At 48.2% G+C, this 23,708-nt stretch overlaps 1 protein-coding gene and 1 long non-coding RNA gene across 2 annotated transcripts; one reads left to right on the top strand and one right to left on the bottom strand.

Annotated features, from left to right (window-relative positions):
• Positions 1-616: 616 nt before the first annotated feature.
• LOC116658038 (ephrin type-B receptor 1-like) lies at positions 617-21,425 on the bottom strand. Its single transcript, XM_032462343.1, is given in 5 exon segments — positions 617-787; positions 1,589-1,673; positions 8,306-8,459; positions 8,462-8,575; positions 20,021-21,425. Coding segments are annotated over 5 exon segments (636 nt in total). The 5' UTR covers positions 20,133-21,425.
• Positions 14,584-19,720, top strand: LOC116657945. The gene is made up of 3 exons (XR_004313124.1): positions 14,584-14,748; positions 14,900-15,033; positions 18,929-19,720. It is a non-coding gene; the product is annotated as an uncharacterized LOC116657945 (long non-coding RNA).
• Positions 21,426-23,708: the final 2,283 nt, after the last annotated feature.

The raw sequence follows: 23,708 nt of genomic DNA, 5'->3' as shown, positions 1-23,708 counted from the left end.
GGAGAGGGGATCAGAGCTGTTTTGGGCCTGTGAGCATTCTAAATCGATGTCAACCAGGCACCTGGACACAGACGACTAGCACTGCGGGGCTGGAAGGGGCAGGCCGAGTGAGCAGCACAGACGTGAGGCGTGTGGCACAGGCGGCGCTCACAGCTGCCTGCTGGTGGGGGTGGGGGAAGAGGAAGGAGCCAGGAGTCCACCTGGTGCCCCAGTGCTCAGCCCCACCGGAGCCAGTCCCAGCTGGCGGAGGTCTCTGATGCCACTGTCCAGACATTTGAATTCCCCCAAATCATGTTCCAAAATGTCCTCTTGCATTGGCCAGGGAGCAGCATGGCTTCAGTGGAGACCCCAGCCGGTGCCCGAATGCTTACCTGGACAGCCAGCTCCCATTGTTTCTCCTGGATGAGTGGCCCAGCCAGCACCTGACTCCCCAGCATGGACAGGTGCGTTCAGGTCCCAGGCCCTCCCAGTAAACCCTGCCGTGTGCAGCCACCTGTCACTCAGGCCATGCTTTGACCCGAGAAGGTACAGAAGGGCTCACCAAGGAGCTGGTGTAGGTGGGGTCTGAGGTGTCGTCCCTGAGGTAGCGGGAAAGGCCGGACACCTTGCACACAGGTTACTGTTGATGAGTGTTCCACGCAGCCAGGTCCCGGGGCACATAGTTCATCTCGGCCAGGTACTTCATGCCCGCGGCGATGCCCCTGAGCATGCCCACCAGCTGGATCACCAGTGAACTGTCCGTCATTTTGCTGTAATAAGACGCCAACAGCATCCAGGTCAAGATGGGCTTCATGGGTTAAACAGAAGCTGAGGTGCCATGGTCCCACTGCTTGTCCCTCCATCAGTGCCGCGCTAAGCTGCTCCTACCTCCTTCTCCCCAATCCATCCTCACCCCTCCCCTTGGATGCTCAGCTCTCTTCTCCATCCCAAGCTTCGTAGGTTTAGTCTCCAAATTTAATCTCAAACCCATCCACTCCTCTCCACCTCCACTGCCACCATTCCAACCAAGTCATTGTCATCCATCACCTATAACAGCCTCCCTCCACCTGCCCTCACCCTCTCCCCCTCCCCATTGAATCCATCCTCTAACAGCAGCTAAAACTATCTTTGTAGGACAAACCTGGTCATGTCGCTCGCTGGCTTGAAGCCCTTCCCGTTGCATTAAGGAAAAGCTCCAAACTCCTCAGCATGGCCCACCGGGCCCCGTGGGATCAGCCTCTGCCTCCCCTTACTGCCACTTTGTCCCTCACTTCTGTGCTAAAATCACAGTGACAGGCGATCTTTCACTCCTTTCCCAAGCCAAGCCTTCCTGCCTCAGGGCCCTTACATGTGCCTTTCCCCCTGCTTTTCCCCCACAGTCAATACCTACTTGCCTCAGATCTCCACTTAAATGTTACTTCCTCAAAGAGGATGTCTCTGAGGCTGTCCCCTCCCCTAAACATAACTAGCACTTTCTTAACCACTGTCTTTCAGCGCATGCTCTTATTTCCCTCCTTAGCATATATCAAAAGCTTTAGGGGTGTGGGGGTGTGTGTGTCTGATGCTTCATTCTAAGCTCTTTGAGACAAGAACGCTCTCCTGTGGTCACCATAGCACTTCCGGTGCTGCGGGCATTAATGCAGACAGAAAAGCTCAATAAACATGTGCTGGATGAATAACTACTACATCTCTTACTGTCTCCAGGATTTAAATGTCAAGGTGTCTTCCTCAACACTGGGATAACCACACCCGCCTCAGAGGGCTTGGTGGTAGGGGTGCAAGAACTACCTGTGTGGGGCCCGTGGCCCCTCCCAGCGGATGGGAGCTGTTGCTGCCCCCCTCCTGCCAACCTGAAGCCCTGCTTTCTCGCCAGTCAAAGTTTCTCACCTGGCTGCCCTCCCTCCTCCATGCTTAGATGACTGGCTCTTCTGTGAATAAATTCGTGCCTTCCTCCTGCCTCCCCAGAGCCCCTGAGTCTGGGCTTTGCACACACTGGTTACATTAGTGGACCCTGGGCCATGCTGCCAGGAAAACATTTTCCCACCTAGACCAGCCGCAGCTGCTCCCCGAAGGGCTGGGAGCTGTATTCTGAGGTAGAGCATGGCCCAGGCACTGAGATGCTCTGACTGGGGGGAGGCGGGAGGAGGTGGGACACCCTGGGGCTAGTCTAGTTACCACTGAACATAGGCCCTGGCAAGGCAGTCCCTCTCTCTGCCCCAGTGTCCTCGTATGACATGCAGGAAGCATAAGCAGAGTGAGCAGCTCCCATTTAAGGAGCGCCTACTATCTATGAGATTGTCCACAGTGCCCTCAAAGCATTATCTCACTAGGATGGACGGGACATATCATTTTAGCATGCACTCTTGCAAAAGTATTTTCTATGCAAAGGTAAGTAAGGGAAAATAAAAGAGCTGTTATAAAAATACACTATTAGGGAAAAACTAACAATCAAAAAGTCTAACAATGATAGTGTGAATTGTTGAAGACCTCTGCTCCTTGTGCAAGATCGCAAGCCTGGGGGGTGGTTATGACCCGTGGTCAGTTGAAGGAGTGGAGCAAACTGGCATTCCCTCCGCTCCTTCCTGACCCCCACCCCCGACCAGAGGAAGGACCCCCAAACACACTGAGTTTCATGCAGTCATCCTTAAAACCAGTCCTGTGGAGTAGGCAAGACAGGCTGTTCCTAGCTCCAACCTCGACCACCTCCCAGCCTGCCCAGAATCACTCTCTGCAATCTTTGCCTGTAACCAACTCCGAAAGAAAGCGTAGAGCTGATTTTTGGAAACTGACTGGTTTCAGCACACGGTGCCCATCTGTCAGAGCTGGGTGTGCTGTGAGTGATTCAAATCTTTCTCAATAATGAACCTCACTCAACACCTCCAGAAGCTCGTCTGGCTTTTCACAGCACATCACTCCTCTAAGTAGGTCTCTGGGGATCTGCTTCCCCAGAAGGTTGTCACACAACTTCCATGTATTAGAAAATGGATTTTAGCCATAAGTCACATGGGTTGTATTTTTCCAATTCAGTTTGTTACTTTCCCTCTGTAAGTGAGGACAACAACATGGTTAAAGTGAATGTCTCCCTAAAGAAGCCCACTTGTAGACAGATGTTGGGGAGGGCACTGGTCGTAGCTGGAAACAGCTTCAAGAAGAGCAGCATTGAAAATATTTGCTGATTTGTGTCTATGTTTCCACTTTAAGTCAAAAACTTCCTTGAGCTGCTTCAATTTCTGATTTGTTTTAATATTTAGATCAGTCATCCTTATAGTTTCTGGGGTCCACAAAGGACAAGAAGTGGTTAAAAGTCTAGGCTTTGGAGCCAGACAGCCTGGGGCTGGAGACAGGCTCTGTCTCTCACTGGCTGTGTGTCTCTGGGCAAGTTATTCCCACATCTGGAAAATAAGAATACAGTGCCCATTCTTCCTAAGATTATGGATTCACGCTTCAATGAGACAATACCTGTGAAAGCTTAGCTCAGCGCCCCATGAACACTAAGACAGCAGCATCGACTGCTGGAATTATCAGCAAGGCCTTGTCATCTCACAAGTCAGCTCTCCCACGTACCCTAGATGTGTGGCAAGAGACGGAGGACACTTCGGGACGGGACTGTAGTTTCCTCCTGGCTTCTTGGGTGTGTGGGGCAGACATCCTCAGATCATGGCCCTTGGAGAGCCTAGTTTACAGTGCACTCTGAGCTCAACAGTTTGGCATCTGTAATAACCATCCCAACTTAATTATAGTAGGACCTAATGATGCTGGCCTGAAGTTTGGATCAATTAATCTACAAATAGTGATTTCTTCCCTTGTTTGACTTTTAAATGGCAAGTCATACTTCATGGAATATATTTTCATGCTTAAAAACAGTCTTGTGGAGTAGGCAAGGCAGGTGATAATACATTGTTTTTATAGAGAAGATAAAGGAAGTCCAGAAGGTTTAAGTGATCAGCCTTAAATCACTGTGTAATTTTGATTTATAACAAGATTCTAAGACCAAACAGTAAATTGCTTCTCCAATGACATTTAATCCTTGATCAACTGGCAATGGCTGCCTCAAATGCTGTGTGAAGTCTGTGTGTAAACTCTGTAGGAAGAAGAGCCATGTTTGATTAATGATGTCTGCTGTGGTCATAGAAACAGAAAGTAGAGATGAGTACCACCAATAGGCCACTCTCAGCTGAATCTTTTCTAATCCCTATCCAGTGCCTTTTCCACTGGAAAATGCTGACTCTGCAGCACATTTTCTTTAGGATCCACAGGGAAATCACATATCATAAGACAGTTCATAATCTTGGTGAAATTTAAAGATATAAACATATTAAGATTTTCTGACAAGTTCAGCTGTTTTATGTTCAGCTCATTGGTATAAACTCCCCCATAAGAACTTCCAGAAATATAAGCATCAACATACAAAGATAAACAAGACAGAAAAAGAAAACCAGATTTCTTAGAACTCTGAGAGAGGATCTGTTTCCATGGTGAGCACATGGTTAAAACAGAGCTCACAGAAGAAATACAGGCTAGGTGAAGTGATTAAAACTTTCCTCCCTTCATGAAGTGCTTTCTGCTGAAGTTGCTTTTCTGTAAGCTCACTGAAGCCACTTGCTGGCCCCTTTATTAGACCGGAAGAATTCAGGTATTTCAACTTTCACTGACAAACCCACTTCAGAAAATGAAACCCTTGTTTGATTTGTTTGAAGAGAATGACTCATAGTTTTTGTTTTTGTTTCTGTTTTTTAACCTGAAAAGAGTGCTTTCAAGATCATCTAGTTCAATGCCTTTAGATTATAGATGGGAAATTGAGTTAACGGATTTGCTCAAGGCCACAGGGTGACTCATGGCAGAGCCCAAAGCAGGGCCTCACTCTCAGGACTCCCAGTCTGGTGCCTTCCTGACAACTGGGTTGCTGACCTCTAGCTCCGGCCCATGAATAATAAATGGCCCCCATCAGACATCGCTCAGTGACTTTCAAGAGTCTTCTGGTTACAACCGCCCATGAATAAGCCAGCAGTGACAGTAAGGCCGAGCTTTAGCCACAAAGGCTTGACGGGGGCTTCATGCCGCGTGGCTGCAGCATAGGACACGGAGGGAGGCTGCAGGGCTTGTTCCTAAGATTACGGAGGAGCTGAAGATTGAATCCCTGAATCGGAGCCCCAAGAAGGAAATGTTTACTCATGGATTTGCTGCCTAATCCATGGCACAGACTTTTTAAAACTATGGATAATGATGAAGTTACTGAATGTGTGGCTACAGATAACGGTGTTTCCAATTCCTTCAGAATGTGGATTTGAAGTCCTGAAATGGGAGAGCAGCAGCGAGCTGCTGTGAGGAGGCCTGTCCGACGTGCTCACTGGACGCCTGATGCCCAGGATCCCTGAGATGCTGACCGGGAGCTGGAGCCGTGGCCAGCCTTCAAAGCCGCCACGTCCAGTGGGGGATGCGGGGAGGGAGGGAACAAGTGCAAAAATGGAAGACTAACCCTTTTCTTTGCTTCTCTGAATGGTGATCCTAAAATTATACTGCTTCCCAGAAGATGGACCCTGCCGAACTGAACCGATGACCCACTTTTCAGTTTTATCAAGCAATAGATTCATCAATTAATGCTGCTAGGCTCCACCGCTTGGTAGTCAGACTGAAGTTAGATTCACAGATCGCCTGCCCCCAGGCCATGTGGGGAGCAGAGGCGCCGACTTCCCTCCCTCCCAGCGCTGCCTGCCCCTTCCTGCCAGCCTTTCCTTCCCTGTGCTCCTCTCTTGCCCCCCGCTTTCCCCCACTGCCTGGGCTACATCATCAAGAAAAATACTGGTGTCCAACCCACCCCACTGTCCTGCCTCTCCTCCCTCAAGAAATCGGCCCGTGCAGAGCAGCAGTGTGCTGGGTTTGGGTTTTCTGCCGGCTCCTGGGAATGAATCTCCCTGTTCCCTTGCATGTTCTGGGGAGAGAGTCTGATCACAGTCCCCAGGTCTTGTCGTGTGGCTCTGTGAAGCACAGACAGGTGACTTGTAGGAAATAAATGACTCCTGAATGCATCTGGAGGCTAGGTTCCAGAAGACTTTTTCTTCTAACACAGCCTTCGATTCACTTCTAGCTGGCTGTCTTCACAAGACCTCAGCTCATGAAGGAATGTCCACGGGAAAGCACGGTCCGTGCCCTGCGCTGACACGACGGGTCTGGCCACAAGGACTGCATACGCTCAGGATGCTCCAGCTCTCCTGCCACGCTCGCCCAGACGCCTTTGTTCCAGAAATGGTCTTTTATGCTTTTCATTCAACTCGCATTTACCAAGTGCTCACTGTGCCAGGTGCTGGGGTCTCAAAATACAAAGCATAACTCATACCCTCAAGGAAGCTGTACCAGGCACTGTACGTGGGCCCCACAATCCACATCAGTCACCCCCACCCCGACAAACAAAACCCACTACTGCTCAACAACCCAGACGAGGCATTAAGTGTGTGCTCCCCACCGCCAGGTAGCTTCAGTGTGTGCAGTGCAGCTTCTGGACAAGTCCTCTGACACCTTCCACACCGCAGCCCCGAAGCCCTGCTGCTGAGCGTGGGAGACTCCACGCAGCTAAGGACTGACTACTGAACAGGCCACGCTGACCGTGACCTCTGAAGACCCAGTCCTGCTGTTCCGTCGGCCTACCAGCCCATTCCTGACCCATCTGGCAAATTCCTCTTTCTCCAATATCAGAGAAATTCTCTCTCTCCCCCTTGAAACCTCCCCTGACTTCCTCAGGAAGATTTCAGTTCTTTTTATGATACTTTGTACTCCATGCACAAAGACAACAAGTGTCATCAAGGTGGATGACTGCTGGGAGCTTTGGGCACTAAGGCCAGGAGGGGCCGGGACCTCTGGGCAGGTAGTACTTTTGAAGATGGGCACGACGGAACCCCCATGCCTGACGTTTATGAAGCCCTCAGGTTGCTGCCCTCCATCAAAACAGGGGGCACGTTTCCTCCTCTTGAATCTAGGTGGCCCGTCACTGCGCTGAGGGACGCTGTGAGGCTTTTCAGCCTAGATTACAACATGGATACAGCTTCTGCCTTCCGCTCTTGGGGTGCATTCTTGAGGCCCAGTTTGCCGTGGGGAAGCCCTGGCAGGCCGGGTGGAGGGGTGCCAGCGTCAACTAGGAGGCAGGTGAGTGAACGAGCCTTCACACAATCCCAGGCCTGAGCCCCTGAGCTGCCCATGCTGACAACACACGGAACAGAGCTGCCCCGCAGAGCCCGCCCAAACCGCAGGCTTACAAGCAAAACACAGTGTTGTGGTGCCGAGCCACCCAAGTCTTGGGGTGATCTGTCCCACAGCATTAGATCCACGTCTCTTTCCTCTCTTACAGGCCCAGTTCCCAGCACAGGGCATGACCACAGCAGCCACCTCATATATGTTCCAATGACTGGCTTTGTGAAGGGACCTTTGATCTGCAGCCACAGCTGCTGTTTGGTGGCTCTGGTGACAGCCACAGCCTGCTCCTTGGTATTACCCTGAAGCCTTGCTCGGAAGGCCCTGCCCCTTCTTTGATGCTGCCCCTGTACCAGCAGTCCCCAGCTGAGCCTCTGATCCCAGCAAGGCAGGCCTTGGTCCCCTGTCTATGGTAAGAGACCGTCCACTCCCGCACACAAGCATCACGCTCACCACCACTCAGCCCCTGTCTGAGTAGCTCCGGGATACCCCACAGGAATGAAAGTGCTTCCACTGTGGCTGCCTTTGGCCACGTCCTGATGATGGTCTTTTATTAATCTCCCGGCCAGAAGCCTTCAGGGACCCCCACCTCTGGCTGGCTGGGAGCTATAGTTTCTTATCAACCCCAGAAAAGACTTGTGGATGCATGTGATCCAGTCTTCTCCTGAGTTGCCCAGAAGCACCTCCTCAGAGGCCAGGCAGCCCAGGCATCAGAAAAGGGCAACCTGTTTTATCTCAGGACTGCCAGTGAGGAGAGCGGGCTGGGAGGGAAACTGCACTGGGGAGAAGGCCGAGATGGCCACCGGCGTCTGCGTGAGTCACACAGGATGGCGTAGCCGCTCAAAGTCTTCAGTCTCCGTGATCCACGTGGATGCAGAGGGCCATTCTCTGTCCTCGCCCATTCATCCCTGCTTGTCCAGCAAGCACTGACCCTGGCTCTGCTCCGACTCATCCTTCTGCCCAGGGGTCCGCATGCTCTGCTTTGTTCTTTTAGCAACAAATCTGTTCACCTTGCTAACATCTCCAACACCCGCCCGTGTTTCATCAGGGATTCCTGAGCGTCAGGCTGTCCTCACGCAGATCCTTCTCCCCCGGTCCAGACACTGTCCTCCACTGTCCACCGGCACCAGCATCACCCATTCACCCATGCCCCTGAGCTTTCCTTACCCTGAGGAACAAATCCAAAGCGCCATTCTCCATGAACCCCAGGATGCTCATGACTGGCTGACTTTTGGTGACCACGCCCTCCAGGCGAATGATGTTGGGATGGTTGAACAGACCCATGATGCTGGCCTTGCCATAAAGTCCGGACACTGCTTTTCCGAGTACCCAGTCTTCAGCATCTTGATGGCCACATAGTTTTTCCTCTCGCCCAGAAGTTCCATGTGCCCCTTGTACACCTCTCCAAACTCTCCTGCAACAAGAAGGCCATTATTACCTGCTTCCTTCTCAGTGTGGGGAACCACCAGGGGAAGCAGCTTATCAAGAACAATGGTGCTCCTGAAAACAGACTCACAGAGAAACAACAAACTATGGTTACCAAAGAGGAAAGGGTGGGAGGGATAAATTAGTCATTGGGGATTAACAGATACATATTACAAAACATAAAATAGATAAACAACAAGGACCTACTGTATAGCATAGGAAGCTATATTCAATTTCTTATAATAACATATAATGGAAAAAATCTGAAAAGAAAAAAATATATATATATATTTGTATGTGAATCACTTCACTGTACACTGTACACCTGAAACTAACATTGTAAATCAACTCAATTTCAATAAAATTTTTTTAATAAAATAATGCTCCCAGTGGAATGGTGATTAGGGTGGCAGAAGGGAAGTTGTGTTCTCTCATTGTCACTCTGATGTCTTGGCTCTAATCAGTTCATGGCAAACACAGAAGGAATACTCAATACTTTCTTTACCTCAGGTCTTAGAAAGCTTCCACAAAGTGGAATTTCAGATTGTCTAAGAGTTTGTTTTTTGCCACAATTGGCTTTTCATTTGTGTCCCAGCTGAACAGTTGAAATGAAGTGGTCAGTTTCACCGTGGCAGAATGTAACTTATTGTCAGCAGAGCCCGGTGCAAGACTGTCCCGGGGCTAGGGGACACTTGGGTATCAGGTACTTGATTGAGTCCTCTGAATGGGATGTCTGGCGTTTTTGTTCCTACATTGTCCTGGAAGTGTTTGTGTCTACTGAGTCCCTCAGAAAGCAGACACTGAGGAGTTAGGGAGGGAAGTTAGCAGACCCTGTGCAGGATACAAGGGAGAGGAAGCAGGATTAGGCAGAGTCCCATATCACGATGCAGACCTGACCTCATGGAAAGAGAGGAAGAAGCAGGAGTGGAAAAGGGGAGGCCCAGACTGCAACACACATGCGGCTGGCGCAGACCTGACAGTCTCACCCAACCCAGTGAGGAGTTCCAGAACAGAGCGCACGTTCCAGAAAGGCCCAGGCCCCAGCATCCTGCTGTGCTCAGCCATGGACTGGGGTTGCTGGAAAGAGCTTCTCCCTGCAGGAAAGCCGGGTCAGACCCGAGGCGCCGCAGCTGAAGGTTCCTGGCAGCCAAACAGCAAGTGGTTTTTCCAAGCAGACCGGGCTGCCCACCTCCACGGGCACCACAGCATCTCAGCACTCCTGCAGCGAGACCACCAGGAGTGAGAACAATTCTGGTGATGCTCTCTCACAGGTGCCTGTAAAAATCTGTCGAATCCCATTAAATGTACTTTCAAAAGTTATTTTCTGATGTAACTTGGTTTTGTAACTTCTGTTCTTTCACGTGAAACAGCTTAGCATCTCCTTGAAATGCATCACGGAAATGCATCAAAGGCCTGAGGAGAAACACAGGGAAACTTTTTCACTTTCAGCTTCTGGAGGAAAATGATGCAGCCAGCTGTGAGCAACCAGATGAGCGCCCAGCCACGTTAGAAAAGCAAGCCAACACCTGTGACGCAGCTGGGAGTCTCCTGGATTTCCTGTGCGTGGGCTGGAAGGAAGCCGCATGAAGGGGCTGTGTGTGCAAAACTGCTCCAGAGCCAACGGAACTTGCTAGAACCTAGGGCTGGAGTAGAGGTGAAGCACCACCAGGAAGATGTCAGCGTGCACCTGAGCTATACAGTGCGTGTGACACTGGGACCGCGATCACAGCTGTTTAGGGTCAGACCACGTCTCCTTCACATCCGCAGCTTGCATCCCGCTGCACGGTACGTGGCAGGCACGCCAGTACAAGTGGAGGTGTCACAGTTGCAGTGACTTGTGTGGCTTTCGCTTTGCCCGTTCTTGGGTTATCAACTGCTGGAGGCTGCTCTATCCAGAAGATGTAGAAGCACCAGTATTTACATTTTCACAAAAGACTGTCTATCACAGGATCTCCTCCTACAGCCAAATACCGTATGACCATAATCAGGGGGATGGCTGGAAAACGGGACAGCCATCCTGCAGAAATGCCATGAGCTACTAAGAACTAATAGATGAGTGAGATGTATTGACTTCAAAGATGTCCACATTACGTTGCTAAGTGAAGAAGAAAAGAGCAAGTGACACCATGTGATCTTGTAGTCACCACCCTTATGGGGTGTGTGTTTGAATGCAGAAAGACACTATGGAAAAAATTCATAGCAAATTTAGTTTCAAATTCAAATTACTTTAAAAAATGGTTACACTAGAAAGGGGGGAATAGGTGCGGGTGAGTAGATTGGTAAACTTAGTTTAGTTACTTTTATGTTGTTTAAACTGTTATAATAAGCATTGCTTTCGCAGTTCAAATAAGTAAAATTTCAAGAAAAGTACCAAGGAACAGCGACCTGCCATCTACAGGTGTATATGTATATGTATATACGTGTGTGTGTGTGTGTGGAGTATGCTTACGTATGTATATATTCATATGTGTGTATATGTATGTATATATGTGTATGTGTAGATATTTGGAATCCACCTTTCTGACACCTCAACCTAGTGTGTTCAGTTAGCAGTGTCACAGGGACAGTGCCATGTGGATGGGAGCTCACAATGCTGGGGACCACTGTGCCCCAACTATGCAGGTCCTAACCACTCAGAGGCAGTTACTCTCAGAGTGACTCAACCACCAGGGAACAGCAAACATGGTGGGACTATCTCATAGACAAATGTCATCTTCATCAAAAGTTCCTGGTTGGTTAGTTGGGTGGGATCAGAATATTTAGGAATCAGAATATTACCCCATCTACACATCAGTCTGTGCAGTTCATGAATGTGCTGCAGGGGAATCCTCTAGCCCTCACCACACACACAACCCCCACCAAGGCGGGAACTTCTGTTCTACCAGTGGTTCCCAAAGCTGGCTGCCCACTGCCATCCCCTGGAGAGCTTACAACGTGCAGAGGCCTGGGTCCCACCTCCAGGAATTCTGATTCATTGATCTGGGTGCATTCTGGGCACCTAGACATCTGTAAAAGCTGCCTGCAGGGTCAACTGCCTAATTTCCCTGGCAAGATGAAAACACAGGATCCCTTATTTAAAATGTATTAAGAATTTCAAGATTGTGATGGCAGAGCCTTAAATTTTAGGCAGAGCCTTAAATTTTAAGCACGGGCCCAGGTGACTGCTTTGGTCACAGGCCCACGAAGCCTGGCTGCCCAGGGGGCTCTGAGCTGAGGATGCAAGCTGCGGGTCTAAACCATGCAAGCATATTCCACACGGGTCAGGGACCTGCCAGAGGCCCTGAAGTACCTGGAATTCACCCCTAGAGCTTTGAATTCTTTCCAGAACAGTGCTTACATTCAAGCTGCCTCTTATTGCCCAGGGCCTGACACATAGTGTGGGCTTTGTAGCTGTGAGCGGGAAGAAAGAGGCAAGAAACTGACGCAGGTGTGGCTCTGCACAGCCCCTTCTACGCAGAACCGCACAGGCCACCTACACTCCTTCCCTAAGTGACAAATGCCACGTCGTTGCTGGGTCTTTGTGGCCGACTGCTCTTCAGGAGCTGTGCTCCTAATACTTCAGCTTGAAGAGATCTCCTCTGTAGGGAGAGGATTTATTGTTATCCTATAGCCATCAGTTTCTAAAAATTATCAAATAAAACCGTGCTCTCCTGAGAGGATTTGAGGGCAGTGAAATTCCTCTGTGGGAAACTGTAATGGTGGACACACGTCGTGACACATTTGTCCAAACCCACAGAATGCACAGCATCAAGAGTGGACCTTAAACTGTGGGCCCTGGGTGATGACGACGAGTCAGCGGAGCTTCACCAGTCGTGACAGGAGGCCAGGCGGGTGCGGGGGTAGGAGGGTATGGGAAATCTCCGTACCTGCCACTCAGTTTTGTTGTGAACCTAAAACTGCTCTAAGAAAATTAAGTCTTTTTTAAAAAGTGCTCTCCCTGGGTAGGCCGAGATGGATTCTGCATGGTTACCATAGAGTGGTGCGACGGCTCTAAGAAATCTGCTCCATAATCGCTGGAAAGCAGTGGCTTAAAGGATGGTGATTCTGTAAAAACCGCTCCTTTCCCATATCTGACAAAGAAATGAATTCATATTCTCCAAGCCCAGAGGTTTTAAAATCACCAGCTGCGGAGGAAGTTTCCTGATCCACTGTCCTCACCCGGAGGCTCTGCTCCACCCCTTAGCTGAGTGGCTCCCAGGGCAGTGGGGACAAACTCTGGCTGAGAAGAAGCTCGAGGAGGAAGCTGGCGTCTACTCCAGCCCCACCCCTAACTGCGAGCAGGGTGCTTCCTTCCAGCCTGGCTTTCTCAGCTCAGTTTGACAAAAAGAAATGATGGGCTCTAGGGCTTTCCTATCAGGGAGCGAGGTCCATAAGAAAGTGCTCATAAACTCCACACAGGTCGGGGTGCGTGGTGACTTAAAAAGACCAGCCAGGGTGGGGAGCGGGGGTGGGGGGGTGCAGGGTTGGGAGTTGGGGGTGTCAGGTAGTGGTGGGGAGTGGGGGTGGGAAGTGGGGGTGGGGAGTTGGGGGGGTAGGGGTGTGGGGTGGGGAGTGAGGGCGGGTACTGGAAGAGAAAAGGGTGGAAAAGCAGGTTTGTGCAGCCCAGTGGCACTGATCCGAGACACAGCAGGATGTGTTGCCAGACGTGTGGGAATTCCTGCAGCTGGGTACCTGGGCATGAAGGGTGTCTCCAGGTAAGTCCAGGGTACTAAAGTCTGGGGGTTCTGGCCTTCCAGCATCCCTGCAGTCTCCTAGGGTGTGGGAGCCAATGGGTCTTAGATAAGTAACAAACACGAAACCAAGGCCTTGTGTCGCTTACCATCTGACTGCCGTCACCTGTGATCTTTCACTTTGAGTTCCTTACACTCCGCTAAGGGACCTAGCTTTGCCTTTTGGACACCCTTCTTATAATGAGGGCCAGAATTTGAGGTCTGGGGTGCTTTGATCTGCCATGATATGAACTCTAACGACCTTCCTATTACATAAGCTCCAAATCATGGCCATCCATTTTTGATCCTTTTCGTACAAATTAATACCTAAAAAATACTTTCAACAAATCAAGCATGAACATTATACTTAAAATAGATACTTGTAGGAAACAACTGTGTAGTGGTTATGGTTGTTGTTTTTCAGGCAGCTCCTTGGCTGACAGGCATTTCAGACAACCTAATTCTGGTCTGGCTGGACTCTGGCTGGGGCATGTCTTTGCAGCTGACCTTGGATCCTCACCCACAGCCGGACCCCCTCTTGGCTAGGACCCCACTCCAGCTTCAGGCGAGCCTAGTGCCAGCGGCTCTTAGCAGTGGTTCTCAAAGTGCTGTGCCTGCAGCATCACCTGGCAACTTGTTAGAAAATGTGGACTTTTGAGCCCCACCTATACTTACTGGATCAGAAACTCCGTAGGGAGAGCTGCGTGACTTGGGTTTTAACACGCCTGAGGGTGATTCTGATGTGCGCAGCCCCATCTTGAGAACCACAGCCCTCGAGGCTGTCAGAGGAGGGCCATTTAGCCAGTTCCTGCCACTGCCCTCCCAGACAGCTGCTAAACTATTCTCTGCAAGTTTCAGCTCCTTGCCAGGTCCTCTTCCTACCTTCCTTGACAGATCAAGGAAGAGAGGAAAAAATAGTTCAGCAGCATTAAATGCCTCAACTATTATATATAAAATCAGAAGGGAAGAATTTTCCACTTTTGAAAATGAAACATCCAACCTGCCAGCAGGTATTTCAAGCACTAGCTGTTGGCTATGTGCAGTGTAGATCTGCACACAATTGCCTTTTTTTTTTTTTTTTTTTAAGCAGCATTTTGAAGCCACAAACTGGGAGGGGAGAGAAAAGGAAAGCAGAGCTTCTAGCTACTAATTCAAGCTTCCACCAGAAAAGAAACTCTGAAAGAATGAATTTAAACTTGGTTTTAAAGTATGATTTCCATGTAACTATGGTCATGCAACTTTGGTCATGGCTAATCCAGAGATAGTGAGACCATGGCCGGCACTCCACCACCTCCTGACCCTGCACCCAGGACAGACATTACTAATTGATCACAACCCTGTTTCTCCTTCTCAGCAGAGATCCCCAGGTACCCATTACCAGGCTACCGGAGTTGGCAGATGAGATGGAATCTACAAAATAGCCATGGTGCCCACAATACCTAATCCCTAGTTGGTAAGAGCCAATGAGTTTTCTCTTTTCTCACAGCTTTTTTGGTCATTAGCCAACCATATACCTAGATAGTACTTATTATTTCCTTCATGTAAGCAAGCACAGATGATTTAAAATGTTAAATATCTTGGCCCTCATTATTGCCCTTCTGCAGGCAATGACTGATCAAGCCAGAACAGGGGGACCTGGCTGGAGGACGAGACAAGGGTGCTCTGGGAAGATCATGCCTTCCTCAGGGAATGGGGGACATCTTTGTGGTACCATCATATGGGAACCTAAAGTCTAGGAGTATCATTATTCCCAGCCAAGGGGCTTGGGGAGTCCAAACCACTAGACACAGTTCTCTGTCAGGAGTGGTGTCCCTGTGCACATGGCTGCTCTTTTCCCAAACAGTAATGAAAGCGGCAGCAGTGTGAGAGTCACACTCATCAGACTAAGATCAATTGTCTCTGGGTCTCATTTCTTGCTCTAGCATTAGCTCACCTGGCAGCAGGGTAAGCTGTCCTCTGAATCCTTACCAGTTTACACACACACACACACACACACACACACACACACACACACACACACTCTAACTCCCAGGGCTAACCAAGCTATTATGAGGGTTTAATGAGACGTTGCTTTTAAAGTATGTACATGGTGAGGGTTCAGTCCATAACAGCTATATTCATTATAATTACTGACGACACCTATTTGATTTACTGCTCTGGAAACCCTTCCTGCTGCGACTCTGCTCCACTTGGAGGTGACCCTCACGCTGTCCATTCTCACTCTGAATGAGCCCAGGAGAGTCAGGCTGGAAGGTGACTTTCTACCAAGTCATCCCCAAGAAACCCCTCCTCTTCTTCCAAGACACAAGTGGTGGGCCTCACTGGCCCCCTTCCCTCCGTATCCAGTACAGATTCCCTCTCCCCAACTCTCCTTACTCACCCCTCTCACCACAGGGCTCCTCTCCTGTGGAAATGCTGAATCAGCAGCTGCTGGAGTCAGGAGAGGATGTGTTTACAAGTTAAAATAGAGTTAGCATCTCTTCCCCTGGATGACACCTTCTGGTGACACCCCTACCTATATTTTTGTGCATTTTTCATGCTCAGGCCTACTATGTATGGTTTTATCGGTTGCACACTGCACAACCCAGGAGTGCTATTCATGCCATCAAGCCCAGTTATTTGGGGCAGCCCTAGTTTACGCTCTGAGAGTGTCTACAGGTCAAATCGATCAGAATTAACCCACAGATCAGAACTCCACAGGTCAATTCATGGGGACTCCTATTAGATTCATGGTTACAAAGAGCTGACATTCTCCACAGGCACCAGGCCAGATGGCCTGCCACCCTCTCTCAGGAGACTTCAGTAATTCCCATCACCTGCAAGGAGAAGAGGAAGGACCAGCCTTCCTCCTTGCACCAGGCTGCTTTCAGCGCACTCACCGTCTCTCTCTGGTCTCGCATGTGAAATTACCTCGCACATTCAGCCATGTCTCCCCATCAACTCCAGTCACCAGGCCCCCAGCCTCTCCATTCGCCATGTCTGGATACATTCTGATTTAGGTCAGTTGACTTGCTGCAGCACAGCCTTCCTGACCACCCTTGGTCCCAGCACTGGCCATTGCAAACCTTCTCCTCATTTCCAAGCCCCACAACTGGTCTGCATGCCTCTGAGTTCTTACCCACCCTTCCCCATCACCCCTTCCAGTCCAGTCTAAACACAGCATCTGCCACGTTCTCCCCACCTCACTCCCACCACTCACCCTGCTCAGAAACCCCCCACTCAGCACTTCTACAGGATCGTATCCAAACCGCAGCCCTAGAGCTCTAAGTCTCAGCCTGATTCTCCAGGCTTAATCCTTGATACTTACCCTCAGGAAACCCCTCCCCAGCAGCCTCCTCTTATCCTTGTTCTCAGGATGTGCTGCACAGAGTACCAGCCCATCCAAAGCCCCAAATTCCCAGGGGTCCTCCAGACCCCGCTTCCCTGGGTCCTCTCTGGCCATCAAGCCTTTCCTTCTCCCACCTCCAGGGCTACACATTCTCTGGCCCCTTGTCTTAGCTCTGTCCCCTCCCCTCCTCTCACGGAGTGGGACTGCACCTGTATACACTGCCTGTCAGGCTGGGATGGTTAGGCACTGAGTGTGTTTCCCAGCACCCACCACAGTCACAGGCATGGAATCAGTGTTTCATGGATGCAGATCCTCTTGAATTCTGAACTTAATCCCTCCTGCCACAGGCACAGCCCACTTCTCTGGGTCTATACTCAGCAGGAGCAGGCCAGTTTCTCTGCAACCTCTTTGAAGTTACCTTGCACATTTTGGAAGGCTGGGGTGTCCTGGTAAGCATTCAATCAGCTCTCCAGAAAACAAAGAAACAAATATCCCTGATTTGTAGCATTTGCCGATTTCCAGGGTGTAAAACTCCTGGAAAAACTCCTCCCATGGCTGATGTCAAACTACCAAGATGATGTCACTGAACACGGGGCTGGAAACAGAGGCACACAGTTGGCTCTGGTGAGACAGAGCAAGCTGGCTGCAGCGCACACTGCTGGAAGGGGATGTTCATCTCCGTCCTTAAGTCATGTAATTTCCTCTTCCATCTCACTCTCTCATGAGTTTCACAAAAAGTGACTTTCTCTACTAGTTTTCATCCTTGAATGCTCAGGCAGAGGTGATCCTCTTGGTGAAGTCTTCCTGATCCTCTGACCACTCCCAGAACAAGAAGCTGGCTGCTGCTCTGTGTTGGCCCTTATACATACACGCCTGTGTTGTGAGCTGTGTGAATTAGTGAGCGTGCGCCTGGTCTGTTTCTCACTAAGACTGTCAGGCCTCAGAGCGGGGAGAGGCTGTCTGTTCACCTCGGGGACTCCACATCCGGCATGCAAAAAGTATTCAGTAAGAGTGTGTTGAGGGATGCAGGGGAGGAATAGAGCAAAAGAAGAACTACTTCCAATTCTTGACTTCTCATGTTGTGTTACTATTTTGCAAGCCAGATTCTGCCCTCTGCACTCAATCTGCCAGGTGGTGAAGGGAAATATTGCCAATTACACTGCACACCTTTCACCTTAGAAAGTTCTTTTTTTTTAACTTGACCTTCACACCAGCTCTTTCAACATAAAGTGAAGCCAGTCTCAGAGAGGCAGGGTGGGAGCCGAGCAGGAGTGGTGACAGAGGAGGAAAATGACTGGAGAGGGAAGGCAAGTGGAGGCCAGCCAGGAGTGTCTCCCATTGAAACTGCATCAAGTGACACGGAGTGAATTAACATCCACAGGGATTAGCTCTGCGATTTCTGAAACATGAGCAGAGGGGTGTCTGGTAGAGGATGGTCAGCAGCAGCCGGGCAGAAGTCTTTAGACCAAGCTGCTGGGCATCTTATGAACGGCTAAATGGATCATCCCTGCCCAGGACCGGGTGCACCATGGTGAGGACCGTGCCTTCTCTGAGCAGAATGCACAACATGGCAGCATCAGCAAAGGTGACACAGAGATGGAGGATGAAGGATGGAGCGGGGCCATGATTGTCCTTTTATAGGCGGCCAGCAGTGGGTGAGCTCACGGCAAGTAGCAATTCCCTGGCCCAGTCATAAAGTGAGAAGGCTCTTTCCTTCTCCCCCGACGAAGGCGGGAAGGGGGCTGATGTGCGCTCTCTGGGATGAAATGCAGTCCTGAACACGCTGCTCTAAGCACACGACATAAATAACAGCACTAAAACCACTAGCACCACTGCCATGTGACATAACAATGAATAACATGGAGGAACAGGGTGCGAGACTTAAAGACCTCCTCCCCAACATGCTTTCAACTTTACTGGAGAAACCTGAGCCCCTACAAGTAATCCAATTTATCTGCTATCCAGCCTTTCAAGGCATGGTCCTAGGTATGTTAGCATCTAAAGGCGAAGGGAAAATTACCTACACAGAAGGGGAAGTTGTGGTTCAGGAACATATGTAATGAAAGTCAATGGGAAATCTGTAGAGACTCCTGTGGACCAGGTTATGGTCAGCCAGCTGGGACTCGGGAGGGGCTGGCAGGAAGAGAGTACTGTGTCCCCACAGGGAGAGTCCCGGTACCCACCATGGTGATGCTATGCAGTTGGAACTGTCTAAGAGGGAAACCAGAGCACGAAAACAGTGGCTTCATGGGGCAAGCTTTCAAATGTGACTTCCAATTTCACAGATGGCTTTTTGACCCCTCAGTGCATGAAGAGAGGCAGTGAATGGAAGGATGGTGGCTTTCCTCATAAAGATAATATGTGGACTGGCTGTCTGTAAGACTTGGACTCAACATACTTCATGGAGTGAAAATATTATTGGAGGGCCCACGGTCCTCCAAATATTGATGTGAACAAAGCACTTCCAGACACAGGAGCAGCAAAGGCGGCCACAGCATGCGAGTGAAGAGAGCGTGAACAGCGGCTCATCCAACTGGAAGAAGAAAAGACAAAGACTGTTGTAGAAGGAAACAAAAGTAGGAGAGAGGATGCAAAGCAAACATACCTTTTAAGAAGATTCAGAAAGACAGCAGAGGGAGCAGCAAAGAGATTCCTTCCAAAGGAACGATACCTGGGTATATTTTACTCAGTTACACGAATAAGGCTGGATCCATGGCCCAACTGACTCAACTACTGATCCATTAAAGGAAGATGAAAATTCTAGCTCAGTCTTGAGATAAAATTTCCTGACAGCATCTCAGGCAGTTAGTTCTCTGCTAGGCTAGGTTTCTATTCCAATGCAGTAAGATGGATGGGAGCACATTTCTTGGGAGTGACTTTGTCTTGTGTTACCATCTGTATCATAGATCTTTTGTGGGAAATATGGCTATGGGTGGGCTTTCTTCTGGCAACAGTGGTTCTTCTTCAGTTCATCATGGTCTGTTTCCAAATCCATGCAAACTGCAGAAAGAGAACTGAAAGTGTGGGAAGGAATCTCAGCCCAAAGCTATGGAGCTATCAGTGTCGGTCAATGGGATACTGGATCGGACTTCTAAAAACTTGCATTTATTTCAAAATCTTCTTAACTGATTGCCCTATGTCTCTCTCCTTATCTGCATTTAGTGGTCCATTTCCAGAGCTATTTCCGAGCCTTTTAAAACTAGAGCTGCCTTCTCTGCATCAAAAAATAAGCTTGGACACCATGGACAAGAACCCCAAGAGATCCCTAGACACACACCATAGGTGGTTTAGACACATCTTCTGGGGAGAAAGAAAGATGGCAGTGGACACCTAGAGCACTGAGAAAAGGCTGTTTGGACACTGGAACAGAAATGGGATGAGGGGTGGAGAGCTATACCTGCTCTGATGACCTCTTTGATTTTCACACAAGAAACATCAATCTCCTTGGCAAACTGCCAGACAGCTTCATTGGGGTCCTTGTAAGTGAGGGGGTCAAGGTAGATCTTCATCCCGTGGGACCCTTATTGGAGAGGATAAGCAGGGTTAACATCTCAAAGGGGACACAGTGGTCACTAAGCACTGGCTGATGTCCCAGGAGGAAGGGTATGGCTTGGGGGGAGGTTTCTCCTACACATCCGGCTGCCTCTCTTTTCCTTGCTGGACTGCCCCACCTCCCTTCCCTGTGGGCCACCCTAGCCTGGGTCTCTGTCCTCTACTTCTACTCCATATATCCTTCTGTGTTTGAGCTCTTGATGAAATGCGGAGCAGATTACTTATAAGTGACAGATCAAGGCCAGTTCCCACACCAGGCACTCACAGAAGTAAAGAAGCTAATTGATGCATTAACAGAAAAGTGGTGGTAAAATGTTAGGGTAGATATCAGTATTTATCCACTTGACAATTTTCCTGAGCAGAGGCCACCATTAAGGTTATAACCAATGGCTGTGTCCAGGGCTGGAAGAGGGATGAGAATGGATTAAAAAAAAGAAAAAAGAACTCGCTATTAGAAAAACTTTAAGATAGGAGTGCCAAGCCAGGATACCAGAAGAGAAAATGTGGAAAAGCATAGAAAACACTGAGAGAGAAAAGAGTAAAGTCTACAGAGAAAAAAATGAGATGGGATGAAAGAAAAATGGTAATTGAACCCCCATGCCTTCAAATACACTGAAGTATGAAAAAGTGAACAAAATGGTGAGTGAGAAATGCATAAAGAGATGTGGACTTTGTCACTGAGTTTACAAGATAAATAGGTCTGCATGGGGCAAAATAGAGAATTGTCACTGCAGGAAAAAAAACGCATTCAAAAAGCAGAGGAGTGGGGACATAAGAAGGAAGTGGAATCCAAGAAATAAATGGATTCATCGCGATGTCATTTTTCACCACGTTGGATGTGTCATCAGGCAAGTATGGAGATTGTTTTCCTGGCAGGGGTGTGGTGGGAGGTGGGCTTCGAAAGCTAAACAGCATGGTCTAGCATCGCATCCTTGGGGAGAGGAACTGTTTCCCCTGCCCACAGCTGCTATCTGGCTCATGGAAGAGGCAGGTCAGCGGGGCTGGTTGGCCTGAGACAGAACGAGCGCTGTGCCTGCGGCCGGGACCAAGGCCGAGGCGGGACCTGAGGTTCCCTGAGCTCCGCCCTTTCAGCACACACGCCCCACCGCGGCTTCTCAGTGTCTCCCAGCCCTGAGCACGTGGTCTACTTGTGACATCTTTCATCCCCAAAACTTCTGGTGACATTACAGGTCCCCCAAATTCATGTTGCCCTAGTCACCAATTCCGTCCAGAATACAATCCAGAGGGAGAAGGAAGATGCAGTGAAGAACTAAAGGGGGTATGTTTTTAAAGCCAGCGAGAGCCAAAGCTGGGTTAGCCCCAGTCATGAAATAGAATCACTCGTAGTGTACAAGGTGGCCTGCTTTAGGGTGGTCTGCATCATCCTAGAATGCTCTTTGGAAACTTGGGATTGACAACATAGACTTTGGAATCTGCTGATTGAAATTTGGACAAATCACATGCTCAACTTTACAACAGACATAGGGGACATAAGTACCTTATGGGACTTAAACAAGATCCCTTATGTGATCTTACAGGAACCCTTAGAAAAATGAAAATTTGTCAAGCTTTATTAATGCAAACAATGTGCTTCTAACTAGGATCAGTTTAGATGCTAAATAGTCACTTGGGAGTTGAGTGCATTTCAATGAAAAAAGCTATAATTCACAGCAGTTTAAAAATAAATTCTGTAGTGATTGCAAACTCCACTAAGTCACATAGAATTCTGGTACTGGATTTCTTAAAGTGGAATTAAAACAATCAAATATATTTAATCCACAAATGCAAATAAACAACACTGTTCTGATAGAAAGATAAAACAAAAGACTCGTTAAAATGAATAAACAAAGTAATTCAACAACTAAATAAATGTATTATATAGCATCTACTTATAATGCAATAAGTGCAAACACCAATTGTCAAGTTGCGGTAATCATTTGTACATTTTCCTCACTAAGTGTGGCTGTCCCAGGCTACCTGATCCCTATTACAGAAGATTTTCATAAAGTTTCCTAGCCATTGCTGATTCATGCCCAGCTATAAAAAAGAAAACTTCATTATTAAACTTTATTATTAAAAGAATCAAAGGAAACTTAGCACGGAAAGGATGGCACTACCAAGGTAAATGCATAGTCTGTCTGCTTACTCAGAAAGTGACGTGCATGTGAAAACCAAAGTCTGAGTCATGGCATCAGCCCCTTGTTAATTATGTCACACAAGCAAGTCTCAAAAGCTTCAATCTCAATTTTCTCCTCTGCAAAGTGGCTATCTTATTAACATGTATGTCATAAAGTTGCTTTGAAGGGTCAAGTACTGTGATGTCCTTAGTCACCTTTTTAACCCTCAGATACCTCTTTACCCAGGTAGAAAGTCTGTGGTCTTGATTGTTGGAATGTGTCTTTGAGCTACAAAACTCAGTTATATGTAAGAGAAAAAAGGCATTCTGTATACAAAGGCAAAGTATTATCATCACTCTCCTAATCAAAATTGCTCTAAAAAAAACATAATTCATATGTTAAACATGTATGTCTCTAGGTAGATGACATGATCTTATATGTATAAAATCATAAAAATTCCACACACAAAAAATACTGTTAAGAAGTAATAAAAAAAAATTTACAATACAAAACCAACAGACAACAATCAGTTGCATATCTATAAACAACAAGCAATATGGAAAGGAAATTAAGAAAACAATTCCACTTATAAGAACACAAAAAAGAATAAAGCATTTAAGAATAAACTTAACTAATGAGGCAGAAGACATGTATACTGAAAACTACAAAACACTGCAGAAAGAATTTAAAGAAAGACACAAAGTAATGTGCTCAAGGATTGGAAGACTTAGTACTGGTCAAATGTTATCCACACTACCCAAAGCAATCTACAGATTCAGTGCAATCCCTATCAAGTTCCCAGTGGCATTTTTTGCAGAAGTGGGGGGAAAAAACTTACAATCATATGGAACCACAAACCCTAAATAGCCAAAACAATCTTGAGGAAAAAGAACAAAACTGGAAGCCTCATACTTCTTGACTTCATATTACAAATCTACAGTAATCAAGAGTATGGCACTGGCATAAGATAGACCTATAGACCAGTGGGACAGGATAAAGGCCCCAGAGTAAACCCGCACCTAAATGGTACAATGGGACCTTCAACAGGGGGGCCAAGACTACACAGTGGGGAAAGGACAGTCTCTTCAACAAATGGTGTTGGGGAAACTAGATATATACTAACAAAAGAATAAAATTAGACTCATCTTTCACTATACATAAAAATCAACTCAAAGTGGATTAAAGGCTTAAAAATAAGAAGCGAAACTGTAAAATCCCTAGAAGAAAAAACATAGGTGAAAAGCTTCATAGCTGTAGTCTCGGCAATGAGTTCTTGGATGTGACAGCAAAAGCACAGGCAACAAGGGCCAAAATAGACAAGGGGGACGCCTACCTCTAAAGCTTCCATGCAGCAGAGGGAACCATCAACAGAGTGAGAAGCAATCTTCAGAGCAGAAGAAAACGTTTGCAAATCGT

This window comes from Camelus ferus, chromosome 19 (genome assembly GCF_009834535.1).
Source record: "Camelus ferus isolate YT-003-E chromosome 19, BCGSAC_Cfer_1.0, whole genome shotgun sequence".
In the NCBI taxonomy this organism is placed as follows: domain Eukaryota; kingdom Metazoa; phylum Chordata; class Mammalia; order Artiodactyla; family Camelidae; genus Camelus; species Camelus ferus.
The sequence above is the reverse complement of the archived record's forward strand: the minus strand, read 5'-3'. Positions and strand labels throughout refer to the sequence as shown.